The sequence below is a fragment of the Rhipicephalus sanguineus genome, chromosome 1 (assembly GCF_013339695.2).
Source record: "Rhipicephalus sanguineus isolate Rsan-2018 chromosome 1, BIME_Rsan_1.4, whole genome shotgun sequence".
Classification (NCBI taxonomy): domain Eukaryota; kingdom Metazoa; phylum Arthropoda; class Arachnida; order Ixodida; family Ixodidae; genus Rhipicephalus; species Rhipicephalus sanguineus.
The window spans coordinates 253,900,714-253,925,448 of NC_051176.1; the positions used below are offsets into that span (position 1 = coordinate 253,900,714).

A 24,735-nucleotide genomic window follows, 5' to 3' on the forward strand; every position below is an offset into this window, starting at 1 on the left:
GTGATGATGGGTTGATGAGTATTGTAGAACTCTGGGACAAAGTGCCTCCGGGTGCCGCGTCTCCTCCCATCTGACAACGGCACAAGTGTGCAGCGACAACAATTCAACGAAGAGGATTACTTGCACCGTTTCAACAACAATCATGAGCCTACCGCACATGCGGAAAGAGGCAGCTCGCAAACGTACAGACGCAAAAAGAAGGAAGAGGGGCAAGCGTTTCATATGGACATCCGACCGGCGCAGGCAAAAAAAAGAAAGCCAGAGCAACCAGAGGCGAAATGGCAACCGGCGCCTCTGTCGTACTTTGTAGTTGTAGTGATATTTTTTGTTGCGACGGCGGCTATTTGGAGTTCATTGAAAAAGCACAGAAAAGAAAAACGAAACACAATAGTAATCTCAACTTTGATGCAACGCCGTTATTACTTCTAACGTTACATTTATCCAATCATAGGCCAGCGCCCATCTTCGTCATTTCCGCCCGCAATAGTTCTGGCAAGCGCCACTACGCGCTGATGCGGTCAGCAGCGATGTAGCGACTTCAACACGTGATTAAAATACTAAATAATTTGATATCGGTGCTTAAACTTATGCTAAAATTATCCCCAGCCATCAGTCTACGCAACCCGCAAGTAAAAAATGGGGGGTTGAATAGTGTTGGAGGGCCCCTTTAATGCCTCCCAGTACACTTATCAGGCATATTGGTGCGCACCCAGCCCAATACATTCGATACCTGCCGCGAACCATGCTTAACTATGTGCCAACCGCCAATTGCAAATTTACATCTTGTGAAAGAGTGCCGCTGATACCAGGAAAGCGCGGAATAGATTACGGCTGGCTCTCTCGCATGGAGCGTTTAGGAACGATGATGCGAAACACAAAGACTGTGATGGAGGAGTGGACAAATCATCCGGCTTTCCCCAACGCGTGTGTGCACGTAAACGATGTGCACACGTATCGCCAAATTTCTGCCGATACGCAACATTTGCTGCTGTGTGAAGCCGATCATTTCTAGTTGTGTGCAGCACATGGCCAACTAAGCTGACGCCGTCACTGCAGGGGCGCTTGCTGTACCGTACACAAGCTTTTTCCATGAAAGTGTTCGTGATGCCCACTCCGTTCCTAACCGCACATGGGCACGGCGATGGCGAACTGATTTCATTCGTGAAGGCAACGCGTCTGTGCGGCACACTTGGCGGTCTCACACAAAGAGGCAGCATGAACAACGGCGCGGCGCATTCGGGTTATATGCATACCACTGCGCTAGGCCACATGTGCACTACTGAGCAGTTAGCTGAAGATGCTTATCATAAGGGTTGGGTGCGTTTGCTGCCTGCTGCCATCATGCCTCTGTGCATTTCTGGTGCTTATCCGTAAAGACATCACTGCACTATGCCATGACAGTGGCCCCTTCAGATTTTCAATATGGTTCACTCCATCACACTCTTTCATTGCGGCAAAGCTGCCTTTCAAACTCTGCTACGGCCGCAAGCAGATTGACTCACGAAAGCGCTGGTTCGAACCTATGAGATGATAGACGCGGCAGAGGTGGGGGGCTTTAATTAATGCCATTTCGGACCTGAAATTTGGGCAGAAAGTCCGAGAAATCGGATGCCAAAGATTTTCAGCTTAGGAACTCCGGACTTGAAGGGAGCGCTCCCTTGTCCGCCACATCAATTGGACCTCCACAGAAGTAGGAAGAGGCGGAGAGGTTGAGGAAATAGCGTCGTTTCCTTGTGCATATGAAGTGTTGTCGACACCACATTGGTTGCACCAATTCATGCAATAACATGCAATGCGGCTTCTGCATTGCGTCATTCTTTATAAGACAACTAGGGAACACCACCCCTCCAGCACATCACCAACCTAGACAAAAGAAACGCTTTCATGTTGCTATCTCATAAGAATATGCTTAGGGATCCTCTGCAACATGTTTTTCTGTGATTTCACTTCGAATTATTAAAAAAATATTCGACAACTATTCGAAAAATATTCGATTCGATTAGCACTCACATTTTAATATTCGAATTCACTCCGCACTCAAAATTTTGCTATTCGCACAGCTCTACTTATTTGCTAAAACACACAAATAGGTACATGCACACAACTACATTGTTCATGTGCAAAACAATGCAAAAGCTGAAAACTCTACCCTCACCAATGAAAAACATTGTGGGCAATCGATAAACCTAAAAAATGCACTCCCGAAATATTCTGTGTGAACAGAATATTTTGTCTGCTTGAGTGTGCCATATAAATTCTACTGTTAAAGTAGTAAAATCTGTGTGCAAGAAAAATAACAAAATGAATCTTAGACAGCAGAAGTTTTGCCCAACAAACTTTCAAAATCTTTCTAACATGAGCAAAAAGGCTAATTTGATGCGTTTTTGAGACTTTTCACAAGAACTTCAGATTTAACTGCAGTTATTTTGGCAAGTATTCGTGGCATCTGTACGTCCTAAGAATTTGGCAAAATATTATTGCACGTAACAACCATAACATAGGAGAGGAAAATTGTTACAAAGTTTAAAAACTGCATTTGAGTCATGTTTTCAGCTGTGAATTCGGCAGTAAGCAGTCCCCCTAAAAAATATACAGTAAAAGGCTGTATATTTCATTAAAGGACACCTAACAATTTGTTTTAGAAATTTTCTTTGAAGTAATTTTCATTTTTAACAAGAAAAAATAGTTTTAAACATAATGCACACATTCCTGTATATGAGCCGAGTCAATGTCAGTATTTGGACATCACTCGTATCCACCAGCAGTAGATCGGTGGCTGTGGTGCTGGGCTGCTGGGCCTGAGGTAGCAGGTTCAACCACATATGGCACCCACATCTCAACGACAGTGCAATGAGAAAAGTGCTTGTCTACTTAGATTAATTCAGGTGCACTGTTAATCTTCTCCAGATGGTCAAGATTAAGGCTTGCATTAGGGGCTAGTAGGTCTATACAGCATTACTGAGATATAGCACTGTGGAAGTACTAATTAACTCTTTCCTTACCATGTCACTTTAGATCGGTCACTGGTGAACAATGTTTTTGAAAGCGCCATTCGAAAAAGTCACTGTGCTCCTCAATTTGTAGCACCATCTCTGAGATTATATAGAAAGTATAGTTGCAGTTTCCGCACGGTGCAAATTTTTATCGACGATTTTTAAAGAGCGCACGAGCTCAAAGGTTGAAGTGTACATGAGTTGCAGCATGGTGGCATCAATATCCATCCAAAACTGCATGAACTTCAACAACTCTTCGAGCAGTGAACGGCACGGCGGCTTTCACTTGCACATTAGAACGCGCGCACGTGGTGCGGCTGGTTTCAGTTTCGTCCTTCGGGTGGTTATCGCTTCTCGCGCCCTCAAAGCTGATGGCTGTCTGGTTTCTAATCTCTCAAAGGGTGACCGCTTGTGGCTCTCTCATTTATTGCTCCCCTGAGCGTGGTTACACCTGTTTCTGAGCGGCACTAAATTACACAAACGATGCCGCCGTGGTTGCGTTTCCTGATTTTTTTACCAGTAAAGTACTCTGGTGTGCTTATTTTTGTATGTCTGTGAGCTATGTTTAACGCAATGCATAAGTTTTATTTATAAAAAATCGTATTAGTGTTTTTTGAAGGATTTTGCTTGATGTTACTACGAATAAACCATGTGTATGTAACAAAAAAAAAAAGATTTTTTTTTGTCACTTTACGGTCACGAAAAATATTTTAGACACCTTTTTTTCTGAAATATAATCGTCTGAAGAATTTATTTCAGCAATAAAAAAATTACAATTTTTGGACTGCATTTCACAAAAAAATTCAACCCTCAAAGAGCTAACGAAGACAAGAAGCACTTTGGCAGTAAAACACATGTTGGTTCTTAAAGTCTTTCCATGTTCTTAAAGTCTAAATGTGACACATTTGTTTTTGCCTGCGGATGGTGTCCTCATTTTAGTGGACCAGTGGTCAGTAGTAAGGCTTGCCCTATTTCTGTGGCACATATTGTTGACTAGAAGTTTTCCGGAAGCACTGCAGACAATTAGGCTAGTAGCTTCGCTGTAAAAATCATTCTACTCCTCAAGCTGCGTAAACTCCAGCAATTTTTAAGGGCATCCATGTGGGAACATCTAGCCTATTTCCTAGCTCATAAATGTTGCTTCTTTTCTGGTTTTTGTGACTGCACCACATATTCTTCCAGTTATGATAGCACCCTCTGCTCCGGACTACTCCTTCTGCTTCTGAAGTAGCACTGATAGGGCAGTTGTCCTCATCCAAAATTTGCACATTGTTCTGCACAGTACACATCTTGCAATGTTAGTCTCGATATGCGGAATCGGGTCAAGATAATTGTGAATGGACAAGTGAACGGACATGTCTAGTTCGCTTCTAGCTTACAATTACTGTATGCAATAAGCATAAATTTGAATTCTTAATCTCGTCTTGCATTACCGTATTCTCTGAAATGTGTTTCATGACATAGTGAAATACAGAGTAATAGTGAGCACAGTGGACAATGTGAGTCTAAAAATCCATAGTTCATCTAGATCCACTAAAGAGGATGTGCTCAATAATAACAGCTTGTTGCAAGCAGTCGAGGAGACACACACTTTCAGCTCATAACTGGTATTCACAGTGAAGCGCCTGAGCACTTGTTCACTGAAATTCCAGCTTAGTGAGACGTACCAATTTGAGCAGGCAAGTTCTTCAATATGCTGCCGGACCGAGAAACATGCTTCGGAGTCATGTTCATTTCCTTTTCCTGGACAAAAAATTCCAAACATGTGCACGCATTTATGCCATTTTAATATTAGTATCAGCAAACTTACACAAGCATTAGTAGCTATCACAGTTTCAAGAACATATACAGTTTTTCTTTGCCAGAATATGCATTTGACCGACTCCATAAATAACAGCATGTGGCCAAACTGGCCTTCAAAGCAAGCATTTCTTTGACTGAAAAATCTTAGGGCAATCAATGACCACTGAGAAAGTACTTCAAAATATTGTCCTTTTATTTGATACAATGACTCAAAGGGGTCCTGACCCACTTTTCCAAGTAATCATCAAATGACCTCACTATAGAAGTTTATCCCCTCACGAATCGATTGCAGCAAAAATCTCTCGAATGCGTCAAGAATGAGCGGAGTTAGAGATTTGTTGCACATTTTAAGCACTTTCTCTTCGCTTTTGTCCCAACGAGCACGCTGTAAGCTACACAGGGAGGGATGGCACGAGGCAAAGAAGTTAAGTCAGCGCGCGTCAAGACCTTGAGCGTGCGTGATGAAACGTAATCGCTCTCTCCCATCATGATTCGTGTTCATGAGTGTGGCTCACTGTGTAATGTTAGCACACTAAGGAGCGCAGCACTGGCACCCCGTGGCAAGAAGTGCATCTGATCTAAATGCCGCTCATGCATGTTATAACATGCACGTCATAGCATGTTATTGGCTATTGGCCAATAAAATGTTATCTGTTGTTCGACATCAAACAGATGCCCCCCTCCCCCCGAGCCGAAGAGAGTGAGCATGGGCCTCTGTATGAAAAGAGGGCGCCTAATGAAATGGCCACTTAGCGCTCTGCTTCTAGACTAGCAGTGTCTGCTTTCTACAGGATGTGTTTTCTCACCAAGCCCAAGAGGTGGTTCATGACCCCTTTAATAATCCTACTGAACGGCTCGCCCAACAGGCCAAGAATTGCAACATATGAGAAGAGCAGGGGTTCTCAAGCTTTATGATACTGGAGAACCACAACTGATTTTACAGAGTGCCGCGAAACTCCTAGCTTTCCTCTTTCTGCCAATGTGCTTTTAGCCAAGAGAAAATAGAGGGGGGGGGGATGCACTCCAGTAAAGAATCACAATAACCAGATACTAAAATACAATAAAACAATGGCAGCATTTGGCTGTTTGACTATCAAGGTTTGTGCGTGATTTAGTTTGGTGATAATTATTCATGACAGAGATTTCATGAATTCCCGACACTCCTCTTTTCCATGACATGCTTTTTTGGTTCATTGTCCCACCACATGAATAGAAAATAACGATGATGTGTGTAATAAGCTGCTCATGATGAACAGTGGGGGAACAAGCTAAGTGTCAATTCAGCAGACCACATAATTCATTAGTAGCCTTACTGTGAACACTAAGCTTCACTGAGCTGCCAAAATGTTAATTGTTGTTGGACTTGAAAACTGGTTACTGGTTAAACATTAAGCAGTGGAGCCTGAAAGAGCAAATATAATTTTTTTTTATCTTTTTGATATTGCAGATATGTATAGTATACTTTGCATTTATTTAACTGAAAATGAGCAATAATTCTATTAATAAGAATGTTTTCGCGATACCCGTTGTGGCCTGTTCGCTTCATAGTTGGTGACGACATTGCGAAGAGACAGCAAGCGATTTATTACAGTTTTTGACATGCAATAGCACGTTCTATGCCGTGTGCAGTGCAAAAGCGCTGATCAAGCACAGTTAGTACCCTGACAAAAACTTGCACACTCTACATGTCTCATGTTGAATTCAATCGCATAATTAATACATGCATCAATCCCATAGGAACACATCCCCTTCAGGTGGTGCACGCACAATTGTACGTTCCAAGGCAATGTTTGCGACTAAAATCCCTTATGAAACCAGTCATGCTCAATTAAAGCTTGTCACATACATCATAAGGCACTTATGATCATGACTCATCAATGCTGGGCTACTACTGTTTACACTACTGTACTGCAGTTGTGTGCCTTCATGTTCTGAATAGATGATGTATGAAAGTAGTACATATCCATGAGCCTACAGTAAAATGTGGTTTCCATACCAACGTAAACCGGGTGACGCTATCAGAAGGGTCACCGGTGCACTTCGCCATCCGCTGTATGTCACTCTCCTGCAAAATTTGCACATGAAATTCTGTATCAGGCAATTTGGTTGGTTGGTAACAACTTTATTGTATCAGGCAATACTACTAAAATTTTTCCTTGTCACAAATGCCCCTAAAATGCATGCTGTGCACATTACTAATATTTCTTAATATGAATTTGAACAACAAAATTTCTTTGCTATATTTATCAAAGAAGAAAATGCATGGTTTTTATAAAACCGACATCAAGAAATGTAAAAAAAAAAAAAAATCTCATTACACTGCAATGCTCATTTTGTCAAAGTAAGATATACAGAGGTTCAACAGAGTGTACTACAACCCATGTTACTGCAAAAGCAGATACCTGCTCTTATACAAGTACATCGCTGGACAGACTCTCTCTACGCTGGAAGCCCATATCATAACAAACTGTCTTGCACTTAGGTCAAGGCAAGACTAAAGTAACAATTTTCGGGAAAAATAGGTAACCAACATGCAAAACCCAACTTTCGTTAAGGCAAATTGTTCACTGACTAATGCAGACGTGTCATGCCTTTCATACTACCCATACTGCACATAATACTACATTGGCTTCTTTTCAGTGCCTGGTCTTGTACACTTTTTTTTCTTTCGTGACTTCAGTGCTCCAACATCTGATTGCATCTACACATGGTAAGATAAAATCACGTGGTTATAAGGAGCATAGGTACAGGAAATTACCCCAGTACTGAATTGATGAGTTCAAGAAAACATGTCAGCCTGAATGCTGACATTGGATGCTGTGGCTGGCACTTTTAAGTGGGTGAAATACAAAAATGCTCATTATTTAATTAAATTTACACACATAGTAAAGAGCTCCAGGTGGTCAAATTTAACTTGGAGACCCCCACTGTGGCGTGCCTCATAATCAGCTTTTAGTTTCAGTGCACATAACCTCAACCTCAGGTTTTAATTTTCTTAATTAATGGAACTCTATGAACATGTCAACAATTCAAAACATGAGATATTTCACAAACCACTGTCTCTCAAAAAGAAGGGGTTTGATGAAATTTTTATTGGCATTAAAATATCACATAACAGGTGCTAGTCTAGGGTTCTTGCTAGGTGGGCAGGCATTGAACAGTGACCAGTTTCAGCTGTGCTATTTCAAGATGAGCACAAGTAAAGGATTTGTGAACTCATCTCACTGTGATTACACAAAATCTCCCATGTCAGCCACTGCTATCAAAACAGCATTTTAATATGGTGTTGATAACATATGACACTGACAAGACATCGCTATTTGAGCTAAGAAGGTACAAATAGTTGGGCCTGTGGATGACTAATAATCTTTCCTGGACAATGCACATAGACACTGTTATTGCAAATTCCTTACATAAACTGCTTTTCTTGAGGTGCTCATTAAGTAATCTATGTCTCGTGTTTCTTTATAATCGTACAATTGTTACTCAACCTTTGTTGGAATACGCTGTGATTATGTGGGACCCATTCGCTTCAACCAACATTAAAAAACTAGAATGCGCACAGAACACAACAGTTAGGTCTTTCTTTTTTTTTCAATTCCTATGGCCATACGTCTGTTAGTGAGCTCACAAGATGCAATGGTCGCCCCCTGCGGCTATGCACAACCATGTCTGCCGTATAAAGTTTCTCTTTCAGCTCATAAATGGACATTATCCCTTTGCAACAGATTATGATCAACTTTCTATAAATGTGTGAAATTTACATATTTTTCTTCAAAGTTTAAAGCAAGTGGAAGTATTAGAATAAATGAAAGTATATTTCATAGCAATTAATTGCAATTATAATGCAAACAATTATGTAAGTATAGTACATTCAGTCATGCTATATTTATTCATAAAACTATTTCAACGACCCCCTCAAGTTATGTAATAGTTATCTGCTGGTGGCTAGTATACCTAAAATGGTAAAAAAATGTTTTGAAATTCCCGTCGAAATGCCCTAGGTCCAACATGTCGTCAGACACGGTACTGCCTTCACCAAAGCAAAGTGTGTAGCAAAATATTTCAACCATAAGTGATATAAAGGAACCTAAAGCAACAAGAGTGCTTAACTTACCATTATTTCAGTGTTTGTGGTCTATTCCTTGCCAATAGTGCACATAAATACCAAAAGTAAGTCGCATTGCCTAACGAGGACACTGTGTCGCAAGGGGTTATAACATTAATATTTCCAATCTTTTTTTACTTACTCATCAGGTTGTCAAACAAGAAAAAGGCATGCTCTAACAATAGCTCCCTTGTATGCATGGAATAACTGTTCTAAATAGCCTTTCTTCTTTGGGACAGTAACAGACCGAAATAATCTTAATACCAAAATTGTTACCCAGAATTTCTTTGCAACTTTTGAAAAATGCCTGCAATTGTCATGAATTTGTATTTGCTTACATGCCTTTAGGTTTCTATGTGTACCCACACTGCTATAATCTGGTAGCAGATCACATCATTTATAAATAAAATTAAAAATATATATAAAATTAAATTTATCAAAACAAACCACTATCTCTAATTTTCTGTTTTAGACAAATGCAGTCCTTTCTGAACCAACAAGTGTTCTGTCCTTATCTAAATCAACACACAACATCCAATCTCATGCACACAGTGGGTTCTCAGTGGCCGTTTGGTAATACATAAGCTCACCATAACAGTTGAACCCCACTTAACAGGCATGCTCAGTTGCACTAAACCTTACCGAAAATTCTTGTACACCGTCTTCCTTGTAAGTCTCCTCATCACTTGAGCTGCTGGTGTGGCTGCTAGGTGGGCCACTGTCTCTCCTTACAGCACTGGTAAAAGGGGAAATGTTTCATCTCAATGAGTGCAACTCAAAAATCCTGGCTGAAAAGCTACAGAAGTTAACCTATTAGAGTTAACAGCAGCCAATATGCAGCTCCCAGTATCTGTTACCTATCAAACGTTACAACAAAACAACCACCAATAATTTTATGTAACAGGTACAAATGAAGCTCTAAAGAAAGACTAAGTGAAAAAAAAAAGCAAAAATACGAATTTCATGCTGTATTGGCACCAATGACTGCAATTACTGACCTTGATTGTTACTCTTTATATATACATATATGATTTGTGTTCAAATCACAAGATGCAACTATCATCAATGGATATTACTGAATTTTAAATGGATACCTTGTAAAGTGAGACACTTGTAAGTGAAACATAAATCCAAACATGGCAAGAGTGGCCAAATAAATTTGTTTTTCTCACTACGTATAGGCTGAATTTGCAGGCTGCCTGAGGTGATAAATTTTCAGTGGCCAGGCTCCTCCATGGTTTAAGAACTAAATCGCCTGCCAAACAATTGTGGTTATCCTGTAAGAGTATCCTTTAGGTGAATCTCCATTCACACCACTCTTTCTACCAGCAGACTGCAGGAACTGTTGATCTCTCATGGCATTCCTATGAAATAAATATTCAACACCTTCGAATAGTGGATCCTTGAACGAAATACGTATCACATATCAAACACTGTTCAACTCACATTTAAAAGATTTTCAAACACCTCATAGTATACTGTAGAGACACACACACCTATATATATGCATGCACAACCTTCCGACCACTGGTGCACCAAATTTACTTCTGCTTCCCCAGTTCACAGCCTTGAGCTACTTGCTTTACACACGCAGAAATAAGCAACGAATCAAATTTGTTTTGCAGTAACCAAAAATGACATTATAAAACTTGGTGTAAACAAAGCTACGAAAGTGTATAACAAGTTTCAAGCAGCTTGGAAGTATGTGGCATGTGTTGAAAAATTAGAAAGAAAAACGGGAGAACTAAGCAAAGGTGCATAAAGTGCAAATTATTTTCATTTTACAACTTTGGAAGGATATTGCAAAGAATCATCCAAACACACATTATTACAATAGAGCTTGCGATTACACTCAATTGACTGCCCATCAAAATTACCATCAAAGTGTTTGAATTTAATGTCCAAAGCAACACACTAGGTTACAAGATATGTTGTGATCGAGGGCTATGGGTTACTTTTGACCATCTGGGCTTCTCTAACACACAGTCAAGTATGATATGGAAGCATTTTTGTATTCCGTTCTTATTGAATCGTGATGGTTATGCCCAAGAATCACAGTTGTGTGTTCATAAGCTCAGCACTGGATCATTATTCGGACAACTCGGCTATACCACAAGTTTCAAGACATCAATGAGACGACATTATATACGTGTGTGTTGATATATATGGTGATTCGATAACTGGCATCAATGAAGACCCCGGAAGACTCTCCTGCCCCCGAGAAATAATCCAAGATGAATTGCAAAGACACCTTAACATAATTAGTGAACATAATTGTTTTGAGAGGGTCATACGTGTGCAGGCTCATATTGTTTTTCCGATAAGAAAAACACTGGTGCCACCTAAAATGTTTACACTCCCCTACTCTTTCAAAGGCATTCAAGAGGAAAGGAAGAAGTGGAATGGCGAAAGACCAGCCCTTTAGGGGATATGCTTCCCTCATGTGAGGGCCCCCAAGGCTCTGGTGCCCGCCATGGCAGCAACCTGCGTTGGCCGTGTGAACGAGAACCGGCACAAAAGACACCTACAATCAGATTTTGGCTTGGTGGCCTTCAGCCAAGTACTAAGTGATCTTTTTTTTTTCTCTCTCAAATGTGTTTCAGAGCAAGACGGACATCACTGAAAAAGCCAGTTTGACGACACTTTTTTATCATACTAAGCCCTGATGAAGGGAGGCTCCCTCCTGAAACTGTTGGCATATAAGTTTTTATTGTAAAATATGCAAAACATAAGTAAATCAGTCTACAACAAAAGTTAGGCCCCACAGCAGTGCTGTAACATCTTAGCTAGGCACAGTAAGCTCACAATAAGCCACACTAGTGATCCACTGCTCACGGCGAGTCATACTAGTGGTCCATATCTGCACACCGTATAACCTCAAGAATAGACAGGCAGCACTACAATTTGTGAAGAAGGGAGGGGGGAAGGAGGGCAGGACATAATTTTCCATTGTCATCTAGGATGCAGGAAGGCATTTTATCAGTGAGCACCCCTCAATGGAGGGGCAGGAGGAAACTTGTAAGTGGTCTGCCACCTGCCTCAATTCTCTTCAAAGCTATCCCTCTATACAGATGTGCAAAATCCAACTTTCACAGCACCTTAACCTCTTCAAAGGCCCCTTAGAACCCCAAGTTGGGGCCAGGAAATGCATAGAACCCATGCTCCAGATTTCTGCATTGCATGCTGCTTTATCACGCCCAATTCACATCTTGTGATGGCCTTGCATAAACCACCACAAACCAGAGTGCCAGTTGGAAAGGGGAGTGTATATGAAGGAGTGAACACTGCTACATGAATGCAAAAGCAACCATCACAAAGTGAAACAAGCAGTGCCCTGCAAACAATTGTGGGATTTAAGTAAGAACAGAAAAGCACCCAACGGAAGGATGTGCCATACAACCACTTGAATCCCATGCACTGGCACTGCCCCTAGTGGCTGCGACCTTTTTTCATGAGCATGCTGCAACTAAATGTGGTTGTTTTCATGCCTATGCCCCTTTGTCTCTTATTAGAGCAGCGACACACAAGGTGCTCATCGTTGTGTGCCACTCTGTTCAGGTAGCTTTGAAATACACACAAATAATATGCAGGAATGGTTCTGTGCAGTAGAATCTGAGTGTCCATAAGTTGTATATCATAACACATAAATGTGACATTCCTCTCACCACTGAATAATGGTGTAGACTTTATGGCAGGCATGCATGCACTGTGCACACATCTGACTCTGGAAACAGTTTTCAGGTCCTGGAAATTAGTCAAGTATGCATTCTATAGCTAGAAAAAGACATAGATGATGCACGAAGGTTTACGTTAGCAGTTGCACTTGCACAATTTTGTGCAGCAGACATTTAGTTATTTAAGGAGATATGTACCCTGGAGATCCATTTTCATTATTACTAAAGCTAACTGTAACAAATTTATGCACTACTTAAGAATGGAGAAACTAAATTCACATTGAGAAGTAATAGAATAATTTTTGTGGTTATTTTTATGCACAATTATTAACAACAGGATAAAATTAAAAGAAGAAAAAACGAAGCTGAAAGCTTCGAAACATGTTTATTGCTATTGCAGACAATCAATATACATCAAATTAGGTTGCAATGTAAACAAGTAGTTCCAGGAGAAGAGTACGATTTGAAAATTTTCCTGCTGTGTAGGCGATGCAACCCTTGAGAGCTTCCTCCTTCAGCTTGACTTTATTTGCTACAATGCGACGATGAGATTTAGCTTCAGCTGTCTGCGCTACATGTTTTTTTTTTTTCAATTTCTCTTTGCTCACTCTGGTTGCTCAAGAGAGCACCTACAGAGTTGGAAGGATCCCCAATCCTTGTAGAAGCTCCTCAAACATTTTGTGGCCACTGTTAAACCACAGTGTTGAAACATAAACAGCCGTCTCTACGACACTGTGCGAAGTAAATTTTGCTTTGAGCCACAGCAACCCTATACTGCCAATGAGACTCGGCTGAACATGGCGCCTGCCCTAAATAGTGAGTACACCAAGGACCGGTTTTCACTTGCCAGCCTCTGACGCATGTACGAAGCATAGTCTTTGCCTGAGCACTGGTGAAAAACGTAGAGTGAGCTGGTGCAGACTTCGCCAGGGCTAGTGCTTCTTTGTGTTTACACTAGAAAAGCCCACCTTGTGGCAAAATGTATGGGTATAAGCCCCGCTTATATTGGATCAATAAAAAAATGAAGCCCTTGCATTATCATGCCTCGTTTCGAATAACTTTCACTGTCTTCTGGTTAGAGAAATGCATATAAACAGAAATAAAATGTTTGCACACCATTTTTATATCACAACAAATAATTTTCAAGCAAAAATAATTTAGGAAAACAAGAACCAAAAACAATATAAACTGACTTTTATTGAGGAAACAACCGACTATCTTGGTCAACATGCATATAGTGGACACATATTACAAACAGCTCGGAACATTTAAATATTTTCACTGGCAACAGCCAACTCATTCCAAAGTGAAACTTCCAAAACAAAATGCAAGAGACTACACTAAGGACATGTGCAAATATATAATCATACATAAAATGTACTCCAGTAAAACAAACACAAGTTAACCTCAACAAGATCTTAAAACTGTGCATGCGCCAGTTTCACTGTACAAAGCCGACTTTTCAAGCAAAACTGGCAACTCAACTCAAAATCCTTTCAAGTAAAACAGTACACAAATAAATACAAGCAAACAGGTAGAGTAATAAATTAAGAAAATCAAACACGTCAAACATACTACAGGATGAAAAGCGTGCATTGACATGTCACTAAATGTCATATTTTAAAAACCAGCATGAATTTATTTTTATTGATGCATAATATAATGCCACATGAGTATAAAAGCTATTCTGCACTTATTGCAACATAAAATGTAAGTGAGGTGTTTTGTAGATGTAGCCTTACGAACCTTTTTCCCACAACAATACAATACCCTCTCTACTGTCTACTCCACAAGCTGGAGCATCTATGCATCCGAAATGATTATATGGAAGCAGTTTTATGGCAAGGAAATAGCTCAAGTGAAGAAATTGGAATATTTATATGTGGTCACAAGAGGACCTTTCCTTGTAGTAGGCACAAGATGAACTTCAAATACACCAGTTTAGCTTGAGAATGACCAATCAACTGTGCAATTCCATGATATACGTGCGGTCAAACCAGAGTTGATACTTTAAGGCTCCTTCTCCTGCTCAATCAATATAAACCATCCAAAATACAGTCAAACCTTGTTATAATGATACTGTAACAGCCCCGAAAATATCTGTCATATACAAAATTTGTTACAGGCATACCTGCAAACATTGGCGAGAAAAATATTGCAATTTTGTCTATGCAAACAAAATGCAAGTGGGGCACCATTGACGAGGAAAGGAGCCTCCTCAGGAGACAACACAACTTAAGATGGCAGAAAAGTGCTTTGAGGTGCAGCTTCATGTCAGGCTTGCTGCCTTGAAGCCACTTATCATAGAAATTTCAGCATAATTTGCGACCTGACTTACATTTTAAAACTTTAGAATGCTGGTTATACACACAAAAACAGCACAGGTATGCACTCTGCATCAGCACCAATAAGCAACTTTGTGATAAGTAATATCATGTAGGATCGGCACACAAGCGTGCCGATTATGGTACAACGAAACAAGCTGCTAGCGAGAACTGTAGCGGCATCAAGTTGCTAGTGCAGAGACTTTGCTGCCAACAGACTTCAGAGAAAGAAGAGACCACTACATAGATCCGTACTCTGTTACTACAGCTGTCAGTCTAGCCTGTGCATCTGATCTTGAGTGCAAAATGGTGAGCTTAAACAAACATTCAACGATGATTACGATACTTCCCAATATGAAATTTGATCACAGCTATACACGTGTTCGCAATTCGCGATATCTTGGCTGGCGCGAAATATCTGTCTCATGTGGCATGTTTCAAATGGAGTGAAGTGTGGCATGGCTGAACAGCTAATCTGGAGATTGTGAGAGCCCAGGGCACGAATCACAGCATCCGCTGCCAACAGACCTCTCAGATGACGTGCACTACTCTGGCGCTATCTCGTGGTCTCGTGCAGCGCTCTGCTTTTATCCCCAACCTTCCGCCATCCTCTCTGTGTTTGCTTTCATATTTCGCTGTGTTCATCCTCTCAGTTAAATTGGACAAGGCACACAGACACTCAATGTAGGAAAAGGCACCTAACAGCTCCAATCTAAAAAATTATATTCGGGGTTTTATGTGCCAAAGTCACAATATGACTACAAGGCATACCACAGTGGGGCCGCTTTAAATAAACTTTGACCATTTGGAGTCCTTTAAGGGGGGATGCGGGGTTAAAAACACGATTTTCGAAAAAAAAAATATGTATTTTAGAATTTGAGTTGTTTCGGGTGGATGAAGGTTCATTAAAGAACATGCTCACCAAGTTTGGTTTTCATCTGTACAGAAGAATTTAAAAAATTTTTTTTACGAGACGGTGGCACGAATTTGCTGGGAATTTTACCTCTGAAATGCCCCTTTCAAGACGCGGCTGCAAAGCGGGCAAGACACCGAATGCGAAATGAATACCCATGTTAGATTGTTTCTTTTTCGCGATTTTTTGCCATAGAAGACATTCTGTCAAGAGTACATCAGAGGACAAAGAAATAAATTAAAAAGGCACATTCTGAGCTGCGCGCCGACATCAGAGTCGCTGGAAAACTGGAACTGAAGCTCAAATTGGCGGAAGCATATCACATGATCATCCATTTATTTACTCCTAGTTACTCTTAGTTACTCCTGCTGTGTTTGTGTGCCACTCGTCTCATATGTTCATTTTCCTTGGAGTTCATGGCAATCAGCGCATGGTCCGTTTTGTGACCTACACGGGTTGTGAGCAAAATTCACAGCTCGAAAGCTGCGAAAACTTGAACACGATTGCATGAAATTGTCCCAGAACAGTGTCATGTTGATGAGGAAGGCCGCATTCGTGCAGGAGGTCACTATGACAAACTTTTTTCTACCATCGCAATGAATAGCACGTTGTGAAATCTTTAAACTCATTTTTCTCCGTTCACATTTTTGGGGGGCACGAGCCTCTTTGGAAAACTATGGTTTTCAAACTGCTTACAAGATTGTTTCTAGACTGAAATTTCATCGGGAGCATGGTAAGGTACTTTACTGATCCCCTAAGTAGTTTCTAACACAAAAAGAAATTCAATAGTCTGACATGCAGTGACAAGGCAAAATATATTTTTTGCTTTTAGAGCGATGGCATTTTTACAGAGATGTCATACAAAATATGTGACCGGTCTTATCCTCCACTACAAACCTCCTAGAGGACTTAAAATGATAAATAACTTGTACATTCTCATTATTTTTGAAATGATAGTTTTCCTAAGATAGCATACATGACTGATCACATGACTGATCATTATAACAGCTGCTGGTTTTTTTTTATTCATGCTAGGGGTCTGATAATTGGAATATATTCTAATATCAAGAAGATGAGCCATCCCTGAAATATTCATCAAAATTAGTTCATCAAAACGTTCACATTTAGCCTCGCATTCCCCCATAACATGCACCTAAATCTAGTTACACAAGTGTTTTTGCATTTCAGCCCCTGAAATGCGGCCACTATTGCCAAGGAATCAAACTTATGGCCCCATGCTCCCGATGCCACAACCATTAAGCCACAATGGTAGGTGATGACAAGCTTCTCGTGAAGGCTTGCTTGCCACCAGCCATTCTGCCAGCTGCTCTGCTGTTCCAACTAGGATTCACCAGAAGCATTTCATTAAGAGTTGGCGACCAAAGTTTCTGTTAGTAGTGGACACGGCAACTATCATTACGGTGGTCATGTTTGTGGCATCGCATATACAATTCATGCCCGAAACATTGTGTGGCATTCAAAGTTCCAGTTATTACTGTAGTGTACTTGTAGGCCACAGTACCACAAGGATGTCCGGATAATCATGCAACTCCAAGAAAATCTATCGATGACTGTACGTGAGATTTTTGATACCGAAATATATTTTGTGGCACCTTGATATGAAAATTTGTTTCCCTGCAACTGATATAAACTTGGATACCACATTTTAGATTCTCAATGCAGAAGAACACTCCACTGAAACCAAACACGGCCAACCACATTTTATATTTTGTAGCATTATACCTGATAATTTGTGTTTGCTATATCAAGGTTCAACTCCCCAATAGTCTCCCCAATAGTTTTTTCGGGGGGGGGGGGGGGGGGGGGGGGGGTAAAAACATTATTTTTGGTAAAAACACTTACTTCGCCAAAATTTCGGCCCCCCCCCCCCCTCCTGGCTACGGGCCTGGTCTATAATGTTTATGAGGAAGGTAGAAACTGCTTTGTGTAACAAAATCAGTTTTCAGCAATGATGTCAGAAGCAGAATACTAGCAGCAGTCACACAAAAGTAATAATATAATTTATTGTTAATAATTCAATTAACAATAAATTATATAATTACTTAAGCACATTTGCAGTCAGAATAACCAGGGCACTTCAAGTGTGTATCCTGTATTTTAGCACCTCTCGACCATGCATATGACATCTCCAATTAGCTCGATAACATTAAAATGCTCAGTTGTTGGACAGCAGTAAACCTGAATACAAGTACAACACACATGCAAAATACACAGCAATTTTCTTTCGTAATGTTAACCACACAGTAAATGACAATTGTAAGCAGCAGCTGTGACATGCAATATGCAAAGAATAAGAAGGTGCTACACAAAAACGAACATAAGGGGCTTTAATATCTGACTAGGACCACATACCTACCACCACCCCCTTTCTAAAACACAAATGCAATGCAGCAAACGTATATTACTGAATAACATTTCAGCAATAGAATGCTCGAAATGCTTGCCTTAAAAAAATTATCACAGTTGTATACAGAATATGAATAGCTTTTGAGACTTTTGGATCCCAAACCTGCCTTCTGAAAGCCACATGGTCTCAAGAAAATCCTCTGGACCATTAAACAGTGTCAAACTACAGGACATAGCTACCTCTGTTCAAATCATACGAGTTAGGAGTCGGTGCTAGTGGCATTTTACAGCTCATCAAAATTATAAATGATATTTGCCAAAAATTACACGGAGTGCCAAAAAAAAAAGAGATCCAAAAGGAATTTTCGTAACGATGCGTGATACAGAAGCCGCAGCAGAAGATGGCCAAGGTATTATAAGCTTTTAGTGAAGAAGTAGAAGTAGTGCTTAAACTTAATAATACTGGAGCACATTATCCCAACATCATACTACAAACGAGTCTTCCACTTTGCCTCAAATGTAGAAATGTACTTAATTTTGAAATTCTTTCTTGTGCACACATATGTGCACTTTTATATTTATTCATGCAGTCATTTCCAAATTTAAGTAACAAGGCTAACAGTGATGGTAAACAGAAACTTGTTTTTCTTTAGTTGTACATTATTTGATAAGTTGTGTCATAGTACCCAATTAAAAGCAGTTGAAAGTCTGCAGAGAACACAAGGCCCACTACTGCTTATAAATTATTAGCATCATACTAAAAGTAATGAGAAAATTACTTTTGCAGGACTCATCATTAAGCAGTGAGCAGTACAAGGGTAAATACTTGTTACCTTGTGGCACCATCTCTTGTGCAATTGGTGACTCCTGTTGATATCAAAAAGCATCAATATTTCTCTACAAAAAATGCTAAACTAGATAGCCATCCAACACGCTTCATTTTGACCGTATGTGGTTAATAAGCTTCCTGTACACAAAATTACAGTCTACGAAGCCCATTCCAGATTTCACAGTGCATAGGTAGATGCATTTGTAAGTGCCAAAAGCACTAATTCAGTGAATAGTTTTAAAGTTGACCACACAATCTGCATCAAAAGCCTAGCAGTGGCCACCACCTGCAGGGGTGATGGACAAGGTCTTGTTCGATGCATGTGGCTCAATTTTGGCTCATTTATGGAACCTGGACCAATCATAAATGGTACTTGTTACGTCTACATAATGAGGAAGCTCCATCACGTATTGCACAATCAGGATCTTGGACTAAAAGGCACCTTTAGGTGTGATTATATTCCTATTCTGTCCACTTATTTGTTCCAGCTGAAAACTAGTGAAAATGAATATTTCTTATGCAACGATCTTGCAGCATTCATCTCTGACAGTATTTGTATATTTAGGTTGTTTCTGACTTGTAAGAACAAGGCACAATGAGAGGTGACAGGCAATAAGAGGCAGCACTGCGTTGCTGTCTACTTTGATAAAGAATAAGGGGGAACTTTAGGGAACTATATAACCCTTTGTATCCCAGTGGCAAAAAATGTTGCCATAACGCATAATGGCACTACGAATCTCATAGGTGTCACCGAGCCTCGAAATTATAATTTTGTTTTGCGTGACACACTGAGCTTTCAAAATATGCCTATTGATGGCATCACCTATACTAGGAACAGTGCAGCAAAAGAAAGAAAAATGGCTTCCTTCTCAATGAGCTCCAGACGCTATGTACCTCAAATTTCTTCCATTTTCTCGTAATATATGTATTTGTTAATTATTTCATTGTCATACTTCTGACATGATAGGGGAATACACGTGGGGTATCGTTATGCAAATTTTTGGGAAAGAAGTGAGCAGAAGTGCATTTTTTCTCTTTACTTTGTTGCGTACACATATATGTTGCCGTCAGGAATGCGGGGTTCCTGATGTTTCCATGTGGGATTGTGTGTTGTACCGCGCAGTAAAGGGTTCCGAAATGCAGCTCGCGGAATTCATGTCACAGGTCGTCCTTGGCATAATGAAGCGTGAGAAGTCAAATGAAGCACCCCTTCTTGATTGTTCATTCACCCAAAATGCACTCTCGAACTGAGCTTCATATGTCCCCACTTCTGTCAGGTATAATGGTGTAAGCCATATGACGATGAAAGTGCTGCATAGCACTACTCTGAGGTGTAAGCTACCACAATGCACACGCAGAACAAGGCTTCAATGCAAAATGTGCAAGGTGTACCTATTTATCGGAGACGACGGGCCAGTGAACTGCTTCGAAATGTTCCACACAATGTAACCCCGTATTCCTAGCATACACACATATGTGTACATTCATTAACTCAACAAATATGGTTCACTGAAGGATAGTCATTTTTTGTCTGTATCATTTGGCACATTCTGATAGAAAGTCAGCATTATTTTTTCTGCTTCGCCTACGAGCATCATGGAATACAAAGGAATAACTGCCTTCAGCACTTTGAGTTCAGTAATGCAGCATAAGTGATTGCACGAAAGACACAAAAGGAAAGAAAGAAAATATTCTCTGTTAACGCCTGACCTCTTGAATGATATGCCACCTGCCTATACCCAAATGCCATCAAAAACTGTGCACAAACTTAAGACAAGAAGTCATTTTGAAACAAACTTTTGCACTGTGTGTAGAAAAATCCTCATTGGCTGTAGACACTAGGCAAATGAAGTATCTTCTAATGTTGTACATTAACTTCTTTTAATGTGCTCATTTCTATCTTCCTTATCAGATTTTACATAGCCCTGGCCAATAAGAACATTTTGAACATTTTGAAGCACAGCAAGTGGCAATAATAATTGTCACAGGAGCCCATCAAGTTGCTAAGATGAGAACTAGCACGTAAACCTACAAGTTCTTTTCAATTATGTGTTACATTCAACCATACACTCTTCCAGTATATCACACTGCTCAGCACAAAATATCAAGAAATGAAGCAAGTAGCCAACGATGTGCACTCACAGCCCCTGCCATGATGCTGCTTCAGTGCACAGCTCAGACACTCCTCGGTTATTAGAGAGCATGTTTGCCTCAGGAGACATGTAAGATCCCTGATTTGATGCAGACAGCATGTCTGCAGCTACCTGCAAGAGAAATATTTACTTTAAATGCAGCTGCTAGGACATGGTTACATTTATTTGATGCACAGTATAACCTACACTAGAGTGATATCCCCTGCAGCAAGTGGCATTCACATATCAAGTACATGCTGTCATATTGAAAAATCGAGAAGTGCTACAGGCACTAAGCAAGAATAAACAATATAAATAATAACAAATAAACAGCTCGGTGCCATGTCTGCTATCCAGCAGGAGACGATATATAACTCACCTTTTCACTCAAGTCACCATGGTTCAATAAGTACTTCTCCAAGAACATTTTCGCAGCCTGAAAGGCACAAAAAAAAAGCTCCCATTGCAGGTTCAATTTAGGAGTGCAAAAATACTAAACACATTCCTTCGAACAGAGCTCAAAATCAAAATTATATGCAAGATTGCTATTACAAGATGAAATGTACAGGAGGCCCCATAGTTTAAGACTGAATTAGGACCTCCTATTCTAGAGAGTTTTATCACGACACCTGCTACTCTTTCATTAATGTTTTAGCATTCTTGATAATTGCCTGTAAGATCTTTGTAGAGGAGAAACCCCGCACCATACCCTTGCTTCTCGGTGAGCCCTCTGTGAAAAACGGAGTGCCCCAGTTCTAACCTCACTAAAGCCAAAGATATCCGAATTGACTCCTAACTCCTCCAGTAGCTCCGCTAGCCTAGCTTCACTACAGAGGGAGCACATGTTTAAGGTTGCCAGGTTCGGCATCTAGTGGCAACCTGTCCGGGTCCAGTAGTTTTTTTTGTACCCTTCAATGCTCCACCAGTACATACTAACATATGACATATGGGGCCGAAAATTGGGAAATAACAGAGAAACTTGAGAAGTTAAGAAACATACAGCATGTGATGGAACGAAAAATGATAGGCATACATAGGCGTATCTACCGGGGGGGGGGGGGGCAAGGGGGGCACTAGCCCCCCACTGAGAAACGGGGGGGCGGAGCCTCCCCCCCTTTTGACAGTAGTTATTGTCGGCTGCAGACTAGGAAATGAACAAGTCAGGCAAAGTTTTACTTGAACGCAGCAGTAACGTAATTTTGTAATAAAATTTGTCCTGCCATTCTGCTGTGACAACTGTCCTCCGTGTGTCATGACCACGCACTGTAGGCTACCTGCGGTGCGGGCTTCCTATTCCACACTTGTGCGTCTTGTGCTCGAGCATTGCAGAGGAGGTTATCGCTCAGCAGGGGTTCTATAACATTACAGCAATCTGCCATGATTTTATTTTGTTCTGCCTGGCCAGAAATTGAAGTAATCCGCGACGCAAATATGGGCGGGAACCAGTAAACATCTTATAGCCAGATCAAACGCTCTCCTTTTTCAGGAAATTCAGTTTCTGACTTTGAAAACGATAAGTATCGCCACTGCTCTATATTCGAGCTGTGAGTGTGCAGAAGAGTCCAGTATTTTAGTTGTGCCTAGCCAGGACAGCTGAAATAGATTCTCACTTTAGTCTCCGATTAGCCTGCTTCACTTGGCTTATCATATGGTAGCCTGCGGCGATCGTGGCGGCTTGTAACAAGGCAGTGGACTCGAGCACATTGAGAAGCACAGCTTTCAAGTTTGCCCCGTTACTTGATCTACCTCACCAGGGAGATGATCAGCGTCCACAGTTTTCTGGACTAAGAAGACTGCGCACCTGGAAAGGATTGTGTCTGTTCCTAATAATGTTTACTTCTCTCTCTACCTCTGTCAGCAACGATGAGTTCACAGAGACTTGTACACGCGCAAAACCAGCTCAACATCGTTATACTACAACTGAAAGTATCTATTATACAGTATATGAATCCATCTCGCCCGCTGCTATAAGCAGCCGCTGCCAATGTGATTGGCGGGCATCCTTCTTAAATTACATTCAGAAAGAGACACTGTCTGGCTATTCCAGAAAAAAAAAAAAAAAAAAAAAACGAGCTGTTGTTCAGCACTAGTAATGTGCTGCTTAATGTGCACACTTCATTTTAACGCCTCGAGTTCTCGCAGACTTGTGACGTCGCGTAACAAGGAGGCGATTTTATGGCACATTGAAAATTTTTGACGAATAGCGAAGGAGCAAAGACAAACAATAAGCCGTATTGAAAACAGTTCATTGTTATTTTTTTACGCAGTCATGCGTATGTGGTAATTACGCGGTGGATCACTTATGCGTCATTTGTTGCATCGTTTTACGAGCAGGTGCTGTGAGCATGACCCAGAAAATTTCGACCAGTCATTAACAGCTAACGACCCATATGGAAGGAAACAATGCGGGGTAGTTATAATCGTCCACATTTTTTCCACAGAAAATTGGAGCTTACACAGTTTATGTAGGCTATTTACTTGGAGGAACCGGAGAGGAGGAGTATAGGGCCACATCACCGCTTTTTCTTCCACCCCCCCCCCCCCCCCTAACTGGGAAAAGTAGGAGGGCAAGGAACGACACCTAGCACATAAATTCGTAGTCATTTATAATTTTATAACTATACACAACCAGCTCAATATGGTATTCTTAAGTATTAATCGACTGAACTTGGTCTTCTTCTTAAGAAAGACTTTATATTAGAGGACTCTAACGGCAAAGAAATTGGCACTCTGCTTATCCTGAAGGCTTCTGTGAAGTACCTTGCTTTTTCAGCCACATGTTTTGTTTAATAAGTGAGAATTTAAGGTACTAGAGTCATAGCAGGTTCTTCATACTCATCGTATCTACAACGGCAAACTAAGACTGGGAAGTTTGCTGATGCAATGCTCAGATGATCAGGTTATATTTGGGTGTACTTTTTAAACTTCATGGTAATATTGCCAAAATGTTATTAAACTCTGCTGCATTGTCGCGGTATAGGGTGGCCCAGCCTGCACAAGCTGTTTGTGCAGATTCTTCCTTGATTTAAAACAAACAGTATTGAAATGCAAGTCATCTGATCAGCCCTATGAATATAAAAAACCACCTGAAATCATGTATATATATATATATATATATATATATATATATATATATATATTATATATATATATATATAATATATATATATATATATATATATAGACAAAAAAAATGAACCTGGGCAGGTAGTATAATGTGGACAGGTAACTGATTGTCATTTAGAGTGACGGAATGGATACAAGAGACAGGAAGCGTGACAAAAGACGGCAAAGGGTTAGGTGGAACGAAAAAAATTAAGAAATTTGCAGGCATAAAATGGAATCGACTCGCATAGGACTGGGTCGGTTTGACATCAGTGGGAGAGGCCTTCTTCCTGCAGTGGACATAAGATAGGCTGATGATGATCCTAACGAGTGCCAATTATAAAGCTAAACCGAGAAAACTGGCACTTTATTCGTTGAAGAGAAATTCCTCTACTAATAAATACCAGACATTTTTTATGCAAGGACCACACAATCTCTAAAGGCTATGCACCAACATCCTGGCACAAATATTCAGAATAACTATCTT

At 40.5% G+C, this 24,735-nt stretch overlaps 1 protein-coding gene across 3 annotated transcripts in view; it reads right to left on the reverse strand.

The window, feature by feature from the left end:
• Positions 1 to 24,735, reverse strand: part of LOC119377986 (eukaryotic translation initiation factor 4E-binding protein Mextli) — a 65,823-nt gene that overhangs the window by 11,517 nt on the left and 29,571 nt on the right. For all 3 annotated transcript variants that reach the window (XM_037647263.2, XM_037647271.2, XM_037647256.2), the window contains 5 exons: positions 21,523 to 21,579; positions 21,154 to 21,275; positions 9,547 to 9,640; positions 6,793 to 6,861; positions 4,661 to 4,736 (listed from right to left, as the gene is read on the reverse strand). In XM_037647263.2, coding sequence (XP_037503191.1) covers positions 4,661 to 4,736; positions 6,793 to 6,861; positions 9,547 to 9,640; positions 21,154 to 21,275; positions 21,523 to 21,579 — 418 coding nt within the window. The remainder of the gene's footprint in view (positions 1 to 4,660; positions 4,737 to 6,792; positions 6,862 to 9,546; positions 9,641 to 21,153; positions 21,276 to 21,522; positions 21,580 to 24,735) is intronic.